At 43.7% G+C, this 16,287-nt stretch overlaps 1 protein-coding gene across 1 annotated transcript in view; it reads right to left on the bottom strand.

The window, feature by feature from the left end:
• The window catches only part of ELP3 (elongator acetyltransferase complex subunit 3), an 85,502-nt gene that overhangs the window by 68,015 nt on the left and 1,200 nt on the right, over nt 1-16,287 (bottom strand). The window contains exons 2-7 of the mRNA XM_010073441.1: nt 15,783-15,879; nt 14,758-14,896; nt 13,413-13,483; nt 11,685-11,748; nt 9,812-9,880; nt 8,663-8,817 (exon numbers count right to left, since the gene is read on the bottom strand). Of these exons, the coding sequence (XP_010071743.1) occupies nt 8,663-8,817; nt 9,812-9,880; nt 11,685-11,748; nt 13,413-13,483; nt 14,758-14,896; nt 15,783-15,879 (595 nt within the window). The remainder of the gene's footprint in view (nt 1-8,662; nt 8,818-9,811; nt 9,881-11,684; nt 11,749-13,412; nt 13,484-14,757; nt 14,897-15,782; nt 15,880-16,287) is intronic.

The raw sequence follows: 16,287 nt of genomic DNA, 5'->3' as shown, positions 1-16,287 counted from the left end.
CAGAAAGACTGTGTCCAGTAAAGTCCTTGTTTTGTAGTCTGTGCATCTACCCGTTAAACAGGATTCATCTCGCCCTCATCTGCCGCTCCCATACAAACATTTAGCTTGGGGAAGGAAATCCAGCTTGATTGCTGCTTTGAGGAAACAAAGAAATGGTATCAATAAAATTATAAAGAGAGCTAATAAAAAGCAGTCATCAGCCAGAACTACCAGCGAAAAGCTACGGTTTAGCTAATCTTCTTCTCTTGCCAAAGCAACTCCCTCACCTATAAAGATGCAATATCACCTCTCTCAAATAAAGTGCTAGAAAAACACTCACATGCTTGTAAAGCCACGCGGTCGGGAAGAGGCTGGCTGCAGCAGACGAGAACTGATGGTGCTGTTTCCCCGGCTCCATTTGCCGTCCACTGTGGCTTCAATGTGGCGTAAGGTGTCAACAGCTACTCAACTTTTAATGGTGATTGAGCTCACTGCTCTGTAAGAGTATTCCAGCTTTTAGCTTCTATAGCAGCTTCAAAGCGCATCCTCCTTGGGCACAGCCATCCCTCACAGCTCCAGGGAAGATGTGTTGGTCCCAAGGAGCAAGTTCCTGCTAAGGAGTGTAGCCAAATATTTCCTGCCACGGCTACAATACCCTGAGCATGGCACAACCTGCCTTATGATGAGACAAACGCACTGGAGAAGAGATAGAAAAAGAGGACAACCAAAGGTGAGCAACTACTTGTGTCTTCCTAGAGGTGGGGAAAAGCAAAGACCTAGAAAGAATGGGGAAAAAAAACAACACTAGAAGAAATAGGAGCATCTTGCGAAAAGCAAGGCTGCATCAAAAACTGTCACGAGCGCAAGGAGCCAGAATTCAAAGATGAAGAGGAAAACACCTTCTGCCCAAGCCTGCACTGGAACCAAGCTGGGGCTCTCGTCTCCCATGGCAGCTCCCAGTCAACAGAGCCCAGAGAGCGACACAGAGCCAGTGCGGGTGCCTGTGTCAGCATGAGCTGCATCCTCCTCCAGGCTCTGCTGGCTACAAAGCACCCGGTTCATGTGGAAACATCTGAATTGAGCTGTCTTAACCCACAAGCTGAACCCACATCTCACCTCAGAGATGTTAGAGAAAAGATAAATCTTATTTATGTCGAAGGAAGAAAGGACCTTCTCACTCATTTCAGAACTTTCAGAGCAGCACACAATCTATCTTTGGAGGTAAACCAGGTAAAAGACTTGCAGAAAGAGAAAAAAGGTAGGGAATCGTATCATCCAAGGTGCAGACAGGGGGTGACCAAATAAAGGCTGTGTGAACACCTCCAGCTCTGCCAGTTCCCAGCTTTTGAGCACTTGACTTTGCAAACCGATGGGCCACGAGGAGTCACAGAGTCCCAGATCGCATCGATTGCACCACACTGGAGAAGGATGGATCCCAAAAGCAAACAGGCTCTGCTCTGCCTAGTACAGCGTCCGCAGAACAGCCACAGGAAAACCGCTTTTAACATCCTTCCACAAAAGTATGAAAATTAAACCTGCCTTTTTTTTGCACACCTGCTGCACCCACAACGTTACTAGAAAATGACTTGTCTTTCAAATTAATTTAGCGCTGGTGAAAGGCAGCGGATCTCAGTTTACAGTATCAATGAGGCAAGCACAGCACAGCTGAGGGAACAATAAACCGCATCTCACTATTTTACCAACCCCGTTTTCATTTGGGCTGGAAAGCAATCTCTGCTGAAAGAAGGAAAAAAAGTAGCGCGGGTCTCGCGTTAGCTCTCTGGGGCAGGGGAATATCAGCCTAGGATCGCTTGCATCCTTGTGGAGCTCAAAGCAATCGCTGATGTTTGATCTTCTGCTCGCCTGGAAAATCAGAATACAACAACAACTAAGGCAATGCTCCTGTAGCGCACAGGATGGTGTCACACCTCCCTGTGTCAGGGAGGAAACGAACCCAGAAAGCTTATTTAGCACACGCCACATCGTCTCTTTGTGACATTACTTTTGGATCACCAGCACAATTTGAACTAGAACCGTGCAATGATCAGGCCAGGTTCCTGTTCATACAGGTGACCGAGCCATGAATAAAACTCCATCTCCAGCCACCAATCCCAGCTGACCGCTCTGATCCCATCCCAGCATCAACATTTTAGTGCAGGTCACCGGAGAACTTGTTCTGCTTGCCAAATTACACACGCACAGCAGTGAAGCAGCAAAAATGAGAAAAGTATTCCCTCTGGCAGGTGTTCAGCAGTAATGTGCTGAAAATGTACAAAACAGAGGCACCGAAATTCATTATTTAGCTTGACAATGTCATGACCGCTACGGCCAACATCCTTTTCACCAGAGCAGGGTAAGACACAGATCAATGGCATTCACAAATATTGCTAAATTCGGTGTGGCTCGAATTTCGGTTATGAATAAACGCTACCACCTCGTAAACCAATGACAAAGATATATTATTTTCCAGCATCCACCTTAGAACGCCTAAAGTCACATAACATCAGAGGTGCTGTTACACATGCACAGAAATACGTGGGTACGAATTCCTCATATCTACCTTCCCTCGTTGTCTGGGTTTAGTCACAAACTGGAATATTTTACAGGAGAAAATGCTGCAGAAATGCTGAACAGGACAGATAGCTGGATAGGTAATCACCTTCTATAGCTGCAGGAGGAAAAAAAAGATGAACAGCTACCCATAAGGAGATTAGGATCTGATGAAATGACTTTCACTTACGTATCTTCTAAACAACACACACTTCAGCAGCCAAAAGTTGGGTCTTGCAGCAGAAAATAAGCAATGCAAAAGTAACAGGATGCCAACAAAGGCCAGCCAGCTTTGGGGTAAATTTCCTCAAACTCTGCAAGCTGGAAAGACATTATCCATACTGAAGGTATTTAGGGGTAAAAACTAAGCAACAAACAGGTTTGAATGGCAAACAAGGCTCCTGCAGCATGGAAGAGTCCCATCCAAAGCTGGAAACAAAGAAAATCTGGGAATTAAAAGGAAATTTAGGCAGAATCTCTGTCGTAAATGATTTGGCACTAAAACAATAGCCAGTTATTTCCTGCCTGGCACAGAAAAAACACTGGCCAGTCCGATGTCCTGAGGGGTTTAACAGACAAGCTCTGATGGATCCAGCCAGGGGAATTTGCAACGTTGCTGCCTCCTGCTATCCGCTTCCTCCTCTGCCAAAAGCTGCTGCCTGCACAGGAGGGGATGGACAACCAGATAAGTACCCGCACAGCCCGCCTGCCCAAATTGCCGCTGGAATAGGAGCTTAAGCCGACAATTACAGCACTTTGTGCTGGAGCTGCTAGAGCTTACCTGTCACAGGACCTACTCATTAAGGCGAGTCAAGAGGTGAGATCTGACTATCAAATTCCGGCAATTTGTAACGGGGCAATTTCACAGGCTGGGCTCCCCGCAGCCAAAGCAGCGGCGTATCTTCTTAAATCACCATCCACTCCCCATGACATTAATTTGCCACAGGGTGAACTCTGGCAGCTGAAGGGTGGATGACTATGTTTAGCTGCCTGTTTGGGAAGTGGAAACCTCAAGAAGAGGGTCAAGGTAGATAAAAGGAGAAAAGTAACCTCTTAAATCGCCCCAGCATGAATCACTGCAGCTCGTGAGTCAAAGCCCCTGGTTATTTTAGCTAGAGTCACAATTAGTACTAAGAAAGCACAATTAGTGTAACAAGCACCCATATGTCAATTGAGCCATCTGAACTGTGGGAGAGCATCCTCTCGGCCCGTACTAACCGCAAGGTAAAGCATGCTTGCTTAAATCTCTTTCATTGAGATCCACGGTACGCTAGAATTCCTCACAAGTGGGGCCAGTGAAATACAGACACAAAGGGAGCCGCAACAGCACAGCCCACTGTTACCCACGTAACTTCTGTGCCCTAAAAGTCAAGCAGTCGGGCTAAATCTTGGGAAAATTACACCAGTGGCAGCAGCAAGACTAGACTTAGCTGCAGACAGCTTTGTCTTCTACCTAAAGTCTTATTTGGGAAATTTCAAACAGACTTACTTTGAAAATAAAGAGCAACCTTTGAAAGTAGGTTTCTTCCTCACTATAGAAAAGCAAAATCATGAGTTGCTTGGTTGTCAACCTTCACAATCACTATATTTCTGCAGCTTCTATTAGAAGAAGCACTGATACATGAGGCTTAATGTGGGTAATTGAGAAAAGAATATAACGATCTTTCCAGAAAACACATCACCTGATAACCACACAAAACACATTTTTAATGGGTTGCTCTGATCTGGCGTGTTCAAGAAGAGTGATTTCCAGCTGGGTTTGAAAATGTCTCAGGAGCTCCACATATCAAACCAACTGCTGCTGAAACTGCCAATGCTCTGGGGTTGGTTTGGGTTTTTTTTCTTCCTCGATAGGCTAAGAGGTCTTAAACTGGTCACACAATAATCCAGCCCTAAGTAGTGGTTATTTAAAACCTGTGTCTTCTCCCAGGGAAGGCTCTAAAGTAGCTGGATCTAGCTGCTTACCACTTGTCAAAAGATCAATAGGGCTTCTGGGACACCTGAAGGAAATTTCCTCGTGCATAATGAAAATATTTGCAGCAGCGGGAAGCACTGCCGCCTGCTCACCAGCCCAGCAGAAGAGGCAGCTAATGGTGGGAACACAAAAGGACACTTGGCAAAAGCAATTGACGATGAGCCTCAGAAAAAGGCAGTCTCACGGCGTCATCCAGCACTAGGAGCTGCAATTTCTCCACGAGGAATCAAACACAGCCGACAGTACTCACTTCTGCAAGTTCTGGGCTCCAGCGCATGATGCAAGTGGAAAATGAGCCTTTTAAGCGCCTACGGACTGATGAGGGGATGTAAAACCGAACCAGTCTTGGATTCCAGACCTATTATGGCAATAGTTATGATGTCTGCTCTGCACCTGAATATAGTCACAGAAACATCAGGTACACAAGACACTTGAATCGCAGAACATGCAGTTCCAGCAATTTTATCCCCTTCTTACTTTGCCATTAACAACGTGATTCATGACCAGCTCAAACATCAGGCAACACATGATACTGTTAGATTTAAAAAAATAATTTCTGTGCATTTTGAAATACACCGAGAGAAGCCAGGATTGATGCTGCAGTCCAAGGAGCTGCACGGGTGCGGAGCCCTTCCACCACCTGCCTTTCTCCACACAGCCAAGTTCTCCTTTGGCCTCAGTCACTAATTAAAAGCCAGATCCCGGCTCAGAGAAGAGGTGCTCAGCCCTCGGAGTTAAGTGGTGAGTCACGGCGGCAGCTAAATATGCCCAGCACCTCTAATGACTCATGGGTCAGGTGAGAGGAGCAAGATGATGGGGAGCAGCAATTCTCATCTGCATGTGCTTTTTACACCTTCTCCGCTCATTGTCCTCCCAAAAGAGCAAAGGCAGCCGCAATCAGCGATCAAGGCACCACTCCGGCTTGATGGCAGCAGCTCGCGGAGGAAGATGCATTTCTCTAGCGTACAAAAAGAAAAATCTGTCTTATAGCGCTTCTTTAGCAGTAATTACAAATCTCCTCCTAAAGAAGGGAAGCTTATCACCAAGCCCACAACCCTGCTTGATAGGCATCCAGAAACGCACTGAAATCTCTTAAGTGGTGCTCTCAGCAGATAAAAATTAAAACTTCAAGGCTTGTTGCGCACTCTGTACAAAACAAAGATCCCCTCTGGCTCTGCAATTCTTTACTCATTCCTTGCGCAACTTATTTCTCAAGCATAGCAAAGCACCTCAAGCAAAGGCTTCTGTCTGAATAGCCTAAAAAGTGTTTATTACTTCAACAGGGAGGTGCTAGAGAAATATTAAACACCAGCAACATTTTTTCAGGGAAGTAATTTCCTTCCTCTACTCACACAGAGTTGCTATGAAAGCCTCGCAGTTTCTCTGTTTATTTTTTTTAAAATCACACTTTTTGGTTGGTGAGTTCATGTAGATAAATACAGTCACTTCTACGCTCATGTCCTGTTCATGAATCCATCAAAATCGAAATCTTAACCCATCTCCAGGTCCACTCATGCAAAAAGGATCTCCTTTATAACTAGAGGGAGAAAGGGAGCTCTTCACACCCTCCGAGCCAGCTGCCCGGTTTACCCAGAAACTGTTTAAAGCAGCAACCTGGCTTCGCTGCTCTGAGCCGTCCCGTGAAGATCCTGCTCTCTCCACTGAACATAAAGCCAGTTTCAGACTCATTGATTTGTCAGCAGCTGGCTCGAGCAGCGCCCCAAGACAGCTCACGGCCACAGCCCATCATTTCTGCCACACAGGCACCGCTGGGTGTGCAGCTCTGAGATCTGCCACGGGGCCAGACTCACCCTAACACTGAATCTGTAAGAAAGCCAGACGTCAACTCAGAACATCAGCTGGAGTCCAAGGGACGCCGCAGCCTGAGGACTTATTTCTTCAGTCGGACTGCCAGAGCTGGTTCCCGGAGAGCAGGAGTGTACACCTCCATGGCAGGCTGCGGTCGTACTGAACGGGCTGAAGCTGCACAGTCACATCCTTGTTATCAGATTAGCTGGGACCAGAAGCCGCAGCAGGCTGATCAAGACAAAGTATTATATGAAGAAAATTCCAAATTACATCAATGCCAGACTGATGAGCCTGTCAGTGCTCCACAATTCAGGCTGTGTAGGTCAGCGTATCACCGTCACTGGAAAGACAGCACTGGATGTAGAAGCAGAGCTCAAGTTTAGGACAAAGAAAAAAACCGGACAAAAGGGGAAAAAACACGTTTGCAGTTAGGTGGACTGAAGCCTATCCGGATAGATGCTGCACTGGTTTAATCAAAGGTCATATGCGGAAAGATTTTTTTTAAAAGTATCCTGGCTGAAGGTCTTTTTCCCCATTAGGGAATCACTGGACAAAATCTAAAATTAACTAATGATTTGCACAAGGAGGAAAAATTTCAAGGCTACCATGATCATGTTCAAAATTAACTAATGATCCTGTCTCGCTCACCCATTACCACCTAACGCAGTGCCCACAATAGAAAACAAGTAAAATATTGTCAGTATTCCCTATGTGGCATCTCTGCTGATGGAAGCAGAGAGGGAGAAGGGCTGAATCCTCACGTACAAAGAGAAATAAATACAACCTTGAATGTTTATATCAGGTGTCACTGACCATCTCAAAACAGCACTGCAGTGACACAGTACAACAACTAAACGCAAGAAGCACAAAAAGTAGAAGGTCTGATTCATCTTGAACTCAATTTTCTCGACTCTAGAATATTTACCAAGTGCAACCTGAGTAACTCCCACACACCTCCATTTACTAAGCATTTAACATGAATTTTATGTTAAAAACATAAACCTTTATTTATCTGCTGGAAAAAACCCCACAAATTGTTAGTGCAGGTTTTCTCGCATTCTCATTTTGCATGCTTGCCAGGCAGCACACTCACTTCAGAGTCACTTCATTTGTGCATGCACTGAAAATTAAAATAATTTTGTCTTAAATAGTTTGCAGAGCAAAGAACAGACTACTCAAAAAAGCAATTTTAGGTCAAATAAAATTAGCTAGACACCTGCAGCAGAAAAAAAAATACAGAATAACCACATCCTGAACCACCTGGCGTACATATAAATAATTTGAATAGACAACCTCCAAAATCCACCCTTCTTCCATAGCGAGTGGTGTCCTTCAGTGCTCACAACCAGGGCACTGGAGCAGAAGAAAAGCAATTCTTTTCACAATTTGTTCGTGATTTTATCTTGATAAAGCCTACTTGGAAAGAGCAGCATAGCACTTTTTGTCTGGTCTTTGAATGACAAGGAGAAAAAAACCCACAGAAGTGTTTGCTGCCCTCCAGAGGAAAACGAAATGAAATTACAGCTTTAAAATATGAAGGTAGACATGAAGCTAGACAAGGGCTTGTCTTACTCAGTTTTAAAACCACTTTCTTTAGTAGCTAATAGAGGCATCAAGGAAAATCCACTGCGCTGGAGCACAAGGTAGCAAACTAAAGCTGTCAGTAGGGATGCTCACCTAGTTTTACCAGCCCCAAAACATCAAAACTTTCTCATTTTTCTTCTCAGTTTTATTCTGCAAAATGCACTGGAAACTTCTGTATTCCATCACCCAAAGCACACACAAATAAATCAGTTCATCAACTGTAAAATGAGCAAGAGGAGCAGCTCCCTGTCACACTGCAATACAGCAAGGGTAGCTGAGACGGCGAGGGGTTCGGATCTCCGGAGCGCTGACGCTCTCGGGGGTGAGTCAGCCCTTCCAAGAGCTGACGTCTGGCCTCCCTCCAAGCCAGGATCAGTTCCCCTTCCCAGCTAAAAGAAATAAATCCCATGGCAATGCGATTCGTCACAACTCCAAATCAAGGTGACGAGGCACAAAAGGTAGAAGTCCAGATGGAATGCCAAGAACTTTGAAGAAACTTAGCTTTTCCTACATGAGAAAATAGATAAACCATGGCCCCATCTTCGCTGGTACTAGGCAGCACACAGAGCAATGCTGCAAGTTGAGTTATAAATATTCTGTGTCTAAGCACATATTTGGATAAATGTTGCCTTTCAAAAAAAAAAAAACCAAACAAAACAAAACACAAAAACCAAGGCTGGAATTTGTGTCTTCGGTATTTTTTGTTCTTACACCAGTTAAAGTACACTTTTAAATAATTACATTAAGGAAAATCAAGATGCTTACCTGACAGCCTCTGCTACATTATTGGAAGTGTGACCTGATAAGGCATCGTGGAGGTTTCTGATGAAGTAATCTCTGTAGTCTTCAGGCAGGGCCATGAATGTTCCACCCATCACAATGAATTCTACTTTATCCACGCTGTGGCCCAACTGCTTCAGCTGTAAAATGAAAAGTACCAGGGAAAAATTACCCAGCAGGGACTTACCTAAAACACTTCTCTGAAAACCCTCACACTCCTACACTGCATGTCCTCCTTTAGTTGTCATATCTTTTATCAATGACAAACCATTAATATTTTTGTACAGATTTCTCATAATCTCCCCCACAAAAAACCCTCAAAAATTATTTTTTCTGCTGCAAGAACACAGTAGATATTGAGCCCAGCACAACAGGTTTTCTTGACAAAGGAGAATTATTTGAGCCTAGCATATTTCTGGTGGAATTACACCGGTTCCAGTTTGATGCCAGTAGGAATAGTTTCCTCTCATCTACTTCAATCCATGTATAACTAACTCCTTAAAAACTTGACGGAGAAAAGGACCACTCTGACTCCATTGGAGAATTTTGGAGATAAACAGGAAACCAGCCAAAGCAGAACAGGACTGAGAAACTCTTCACACCTGATTCTTCATCAGAGAGAAAAAAAAAAGAATCATTTTGGCAGGAAAGCCACTATTTCAGCACTGAATTCTCCATGTAAGTAAATATCAAGAACTAGCAAGTGCCACGGAAGTTCAGTACCATCTGCTTGTGATAGGGTCTCCTAACAGTAACCAGGTATTGTTCAGAACAGATAAGATCTTATCAAAGGTTCAACATGTGTCATTTATCTAATGGAAATGACAGCTAGACAATTAAAAGATCTAAAAATATTTTTTCTCTGGGGTAAAGCCAGGCTACCGTGAAATTACAGAATCACGAAAAAGTTGAGGTTGGAAGGGACCTCTGGAGATCACCCAGTCCAGCCTCTCTTCTCAACGCAGCATCACCTGCAGCAGTTTGTGTGTTTCTGTGTCCAGACAAGCTTCAGGTATCACACAGGATGGAGACTGTGCAACTGCTCTGGGCAACCTGCTCCAGGGCTCAGTCACCCTTCCAGCCCAGCAGCTCATCACAATCATCCCGCATTCCCCTTTCCCTGTAAAAAATTACCTGTTCCACTCGGTGTCTTGTCTGGAGGTAGGGGTCGTATCTAGCCCGAATGGCCCTCATGGATGTTGGCTAAAAAAACAAAAGGAGATCCATTTTGTAAACCTTTTCTTTAGAAAAAAAAAAAAAAAAAATACAGTGGAAAAGAACAAAAGACAACTTTTACCACTGAAACGCTAAAGTCTTCAAATCCTAATGGACTCTACAGTGTTCAAACTCACCACCAGAGAACCGATTCAATTGTACATTTGAATTTGGCTCCTTCACACATTTTTTGATCCCTAGGTGGTAATATGACACAAAGAAAATGATGCAATTTTTCACATTTTTAGTGCATTACAGCAGGATGGATAAAGAATCGCTGCAGTGAGTCTCAAAAAATATTTAAAAAAAATCACCAACAAAATGTTTTTCAAAATACAAGTTTTTCTGTCCTTCTCATTTCACTTTTTCTTCACTTGCACAGCCATTATCCAATGAATGTCCTCTAGAACTCAGTTGAAACTTCAAATATTCTTTCACCTAAACATATTATTTCCACTGAAACCCCTAATGACTTATTTTTTATATTACTAGCCAATGCAATCCTATTAATAATACTCTAAGACAAGGTTTTCAAGTATCTCATGTATCCTGGATTTGTTTGGTATTTCATATCTGTTGTATTAAAAGCTCTAAAGGATGAGGACTCTTTAAATCACACGTAACTCCCACACGCTGTTAGTATCAAACAAATGAACACAACCTATCCAAACCAACACGAGTTATAAAGTAATGCACACATACACAGGATTGTCCTGCTTCCCACTAACGGGACAAGTTTCAAGCCACCGAAAAAGGGCCAACAGGCAAAATCCATACTAAAAGGATGCTGCCCCACTGTTTACCAAATTATTCCCTTTTGTACTTCACCCCATTTTACTCCTTTATATCTGTTTTCTGACAACCAGTCACAATGATTTAGTCACAACGAGATCTGCTGCTGTTAAACTTTTGGTAGATGACCCGAAAGCACTATTTTGTTAAATATATTTAGCAAGATACAGGCACGTAATGGCATAGATGTAATTTCAGAAGCACTAACAGCTCAGTAATGGTTTTTTTTCCAAAGCCTGACCTTTGTTAATCCACAGGGTCCTGCAGGTTGGACAGAGCTAGGGCAGGATGCTCAGGGCTGTGTCCAGTCCATGTCTGACTCTCTTTAAGGACAGAGATTCCAAAACGTCTCTGGAGCCCTCCTCAAGTATTTGACAACTGTCACTTTAAAATATTCTTTTCTTACGTTAAGGCACAACATTCCAGCTCATGTTTGTTGCCTCTCATCTTTGCACTGGGCAGCTCTGAGGAGGAGTCTGGCTCTGCCTGCTCTGCACCTTTCCCTTAAACCCATATCGAGCCACCAGTAAAACCCTAAGCTTCTGCGGGACTGTTTAGTTAGAAAACTTTTGACGCAGATGAATAACTGCTGTAGGAAGCACAGCTAGCATTCATTTCAACAGACTGCAGGCAGCAGCGTCCCATGGGAGACAGCAATGTCACCTCCAACTGCTCTGACTCCCTCATCACTTCCCACAGCTGGAGATCCCCATGAACAGCTGTTTCCACACCGGGGTACAGCCAGGATGCTGCATGGACCCTGCTCGGAATCACAGCCTGCTCTGCGGCGTATTACACATCTAAGAGTTTGAGCAGCAGCAAGGTAAGGAGAAAGAAACAACTGCTACAATAATTGAGAAGAATTTCCAGTCTGGTAGCTGAGCTGCTTTAGATCTTGAAGTTCAGGAAGTCTGCTTTTGGTTTTGATTCTTGCAGCATGGGTGGATTTGTAGAAATAAAGAGCAGCCCAACCTAACCCAGGGTAGGACCAAAGTAATACCTCGTATCCGGTGTAGGACTGTGTCGAATATTCAAAATCAGAATCAGGTCCACCTGGGCAGTATCTGCAAATATTAAACAATTTAAACATTTTCCACCATTCTATCAAAAATACCCATGTCATTTGATGTAAAATGTAAAATATGATTTTTGTTTGGTATGGAAAGACATAAAATAGAGACATCATTCTGTTATACAATCTACATTTCTTTTCCAGAAATTTATAGAATTTAAATACCTCGATGGGGAGAAAGCACACTTACAGTTGTTTTCTGAGCTTAGGAACATGCTACTTCATGCATACAGCATTCTAAGACTACATCAGAAGAATACAGTCCATCTACTCCGGATAAGTGTACCGAAGTTTGGTATTAAACTGCAGTTTCCACATCTAGAGGCTTGTTTGAAACTCTTTTCCTGTGACACAGCAAGACAGGCTCGCGGCTGTCACAGCACGACTGCTAGCCAGGAGAGGAATGGCACACGGCAGAGAGTCATTAGAAAGAATATAAATTTATTCTGAAGGGTCCTTAGCTTCCTTCTGAGGGCTGTGGGATTGATGACCACTGTACGGTCATTCTTTGCTCAAAGCTGACCTGAGCCAGGAGAGTCGAGAACCCCTCCAACGCTAGCTGCAGGCGCTGTGCTCCTCCGCAGAGCAGGTACCGGAGCAGGCAGCGTATTGCTACCTACGGTGCAGATCTGAAATGCACAGGCTAAGATAACGCCAGCTCTATGAAATCAGACACATTCAGTTCACAGGATAATCGATCAGCTTCTTCACTGCCTGCCCTGCAAACTCACCCCCAGTCATCTGTCACCACTAGAAAATTCATCACCAAATTACCGTGGCCAAATTAATTTGCTGGCAAAAGTTGCGCAACGCAATTGAAGACATTTCGTAGACGTAATTACCTGGAACACCTCAAACAGAAGAGCTGCTCGTGCGAAAACAAGCACAGAGCCAGCTCGCTCTGTTGGGCAGCTGGTGGTGAAACACGCTGACATTTCAGGAGTGACAAGGGGCAAAAGAGAAGCCATGTTTTGAAATACATGAACTGCTACGGTTAGAAAAAAAAAAACCAGATGAGATTCCAGGTGCACAGACTCAAACAGAGGCCACATCCTTCAAGGCAAACACAGCTTGGGTTTCTCAATTCAAACAAAAATCAGAAGCTATTCCCTTAACGCCATGAGCTCTCGGCAGACGGAGGCCTGCCCTTCCATCTGCGCTCTCGGTTCATTCCAGAGCCAGGCACAGCCAGGCTGGCACACTGGGAAGTTCCTGCAGACACTACCTGCACCTCCTCAGTGGGTCTCGGTTCACCAGTTCTCACACTTTTCAGATCAAGCCCCGTTTCTTTTCTGCTAAGAGTCTTTTCCCATCTGCTTAGCTACCCAGTTGTGTGCACAACACACCTGCACACCCTGACGCAGTCATACCACTTATATCTCATCATTAATACATTCTCCTGGTTACTATATTCACAACAGTGTGTATCTACTACAGGTAAGCAGGCTCTGGCCCAGGAAAGAAAAGGTGTCCTCAAAGAATGGAAAACAAGCAGATTATTTTTTTTTTAAACATAATGTGCAGGTATCAGCAATCTGCAAATTTGCTCTTGTGCAGAAAGGAAGCCTGTCCCCAACACGATGCTACAGCAAAACTGGATTTATCCATAAATTCTGGAAAACAGTCCTCGGAGGTCATCTCAGCTGTCATACTTACACACATATGTTGCCTGTAAAGTTGATGTGCGGACACCTGTGTGGTTTACACATCACTGCCACGACAGCGATCTGCAAGAAGCAAAGTTACAGAGGAGAAAAATTATAGTAATTGCTTCTGAAGTTACTAAAATAAAGTGCATCTTTGAAGGCTATATATATACATGAGCATCTGCGAGAGGCTATTTAAAGACATTTTCTGCTTAGTCTGCCACCTAGAATATCTGTGCGTTAACTCTTGAAGGAGATAAATAGATCAAGGAATAGGAATCCTATTATTTAATATTTTCACAATTCAGAATAAACGGGCAGTGTGTTATACAGAACCAGGTGTTTTACACCAAATCTGATCAACCGCCTTGCTGAGAAGACGCAGAGTGACGCTGGGGTATTCCCCAGCACCATCTACCATGCATCTGAAACAGCGCAAGGGTGAGAGCGTGCCACCCAGCACAGCACCCACCACCTGGAAGATGAAAATGGGGGAGAGACGAGGAGAACCCAAAAGATATAAACCAATGATAATAAAAATAGTGTCCTCCTTCCACCTAAACCAGCAAAGCCTTTTTTCCCCAGGTTGATCTCAAAAAGCTGTTCGGACATTAAATGAAAGCATAATGTGAGATGCTATCTTCCTTTTTTAAAAAAAGAGGGAACAAGAGACAGACACACCAAGATTTTCTAGTGTCCACTAATTTGGGGCACCCAACTTGGAATACCTCATGTCCAGTTTTCAGAAAACTTGGTCACAGTAAGAGTTTAATTAAATATGCTATATCCAGAAAGAATAAATTAAATAAATTAAGGTGTTTTCTTTGGGGGGGTGGGGTTTTTTTGTGGTTTTGTTTGGAATTTTTGTTTGATTTTTTTTTTTTTTAAATTAAGTTATAAAAATTGAACACTTCCAAAACTGGAAGCCAAAATCCCAGGGTTTGTTTTTTTTTCTGTTAATCTGAGTTTAGGTATGCTACACACACAGTAGGGAAGCTGAAAAATGCACAGCTGGATGTTAGCTGGACCTCTATTCCTGCTTTCAGCCTGAACTACCTCTCAAAGAAACAGGTTCAACACTTTTTTTAAATACAAGCTTTACCTTTTTTCACTGAGAGGACCGGCAGATTAAGCTGCACTGTTTCTACAGCGACTAAAAAGCAAGACATGCTGCTCTGAAACAAAATCCCCATACTCCTCCTTCTCTTCTCCCAAACGCTTTGAAAGCAACAGCCCAACATCACAAAAAAGGCAACCTGGAAGCTTCTGGACACTCAACATCCTGGTCTTGGAGAACAATTAACCACAACTGATTGATGAGAGCAGGGGAGGAAGGTGGTGGCTGGAGTTCTTACCCCGCTGGCAGTTCTGATGGGCTTGGCCTTCAGCTTCGGTACCAGCACCTTGCGGTACTGGGGTGGGACGGCCGCGATAATATCGACCAAACGGGGCTGCGCTGCAAGTCCATACTTTGCTGACGTCTTGGTTTTCAGCCTGAAAGCAGAAATATCTCACATTTACAACTCCCCGCTGACTTGCAGACCCATATTCCACCGCAGTTCAGTTACGTGGAGATCTAGGCAGCTGCTCCCCCTTTGCCTTTCCAGGTAAATTATTTAAAAAGTAATTCCTTCCAACAGTCGTACTGGATATTAAGATGCAGAAAATAAATCCCCCAAAAAAGGTGATATGTAACAACTGCCAATGATTTCAGTTTCTGGATATTCTTTCTTCTAAATACGGTTTCATCAGAAATGTGTGAAAGCTGCCCACAGGCTCTGGCTTATCAATTTCCAGTGATTTCATTATTTTCGTACATCTTCCATGCGATTAGCCCCTACATAAAGACTCCAGCTGAGTTCATTTCTCAGACATTCATGTCAGTTATTTCCAGCATCAATAAAAAGTTTGCAATTATATCATGCAAATTAAATGGAAACAGCGGGACAAATTCAAGTTTTACTATCCCCCATGTGTAAAGGAGAAGAACTTTCTGTAAACAACAACTTCATTTATAACTCATTGATACAAAAATTTGATTTAAACTTTATCCCTAAACTAATCTCCCCTTTCCCCGACGGAACTGACTGTAGGACTACTGAGGGATGAACACATGTAGAAGCACAAAAGGCAATGACAAGTTTTTTAGAGTTTTTCACCAATACATCCCATTGTGTACTCTGAGAATTGCCAACAAAGTGGCGAATCACCACAGAATTTAGAAATCTTGGTGTTATATTCTAATCAGGTAACAGTAAAAGAGATTATAGCAGTCTGTGCAAAGGAAACATTTTAAAATAACGCCTGAACATACAGGACTGTGCGGGACACGTTCATCACAGGTGGATTGCCTCTCCAGGGTCATTGCAGAGCGACTTACTTGTTCAGATTCACATCTTTCCCCTGCTCGTGAGCCTCAATTAATTGCTTTATGATGTCAGCTATCGTCATCATCATCAGCTCTGCATGGCTGAGGTCTCCTGAAATGAGAACAAAACAACAAATCGTGTTTAAAGCCAGTGCCTTCTAACTGCTTGTGACAACCGAGACGCATCTGCTCCGCAGTCCGTTTTTAGCATTTCCTACAATTGCTGCCTACAGAGGGAATTTTTCCACTGCATATCACTCTTGATTTGCAGCATTCCCTGAACAAAAGACAGTCACCACCTTCTATCACCGGTTTTCTTTTACTTCTAGGACAAACTCCACCTTCTTACATCAGAGGAATCTGCACCACAGCTGGAAATAAAGAGTCCCTGGAAGTTAAAGACAACAAGTAGACTAGTCTGATGCTGCCAGCACATGCGGCATGGGACAGAACGCGTTGCGAGAAGGATGGTGGGTGAAGAGGCCGGGTCTGTGACCTCCCCTCCATCATAGAGAGG

This window comes from Pterocles gutturalis, unplaced genomic scaffold (assembly GCF_000699245.1).
Source record: "Pterocles gutturalis isolate BGI_N339 unplaced genomic scaffold, ASM69924v1 scaffold14247, whole genome shotgun sequence".
Classification (NCBI taxonomy): Eukaryota; Metazoa; Chordata; class Aves; order Pterocliformes; family Pteroclidae; genus Pterocles; species Pterocles gutturalis.
Note: the sequence above shows the minus strand (reverse complement) of the source record. Positions and strands in the feature narration are given on the sequence as shown.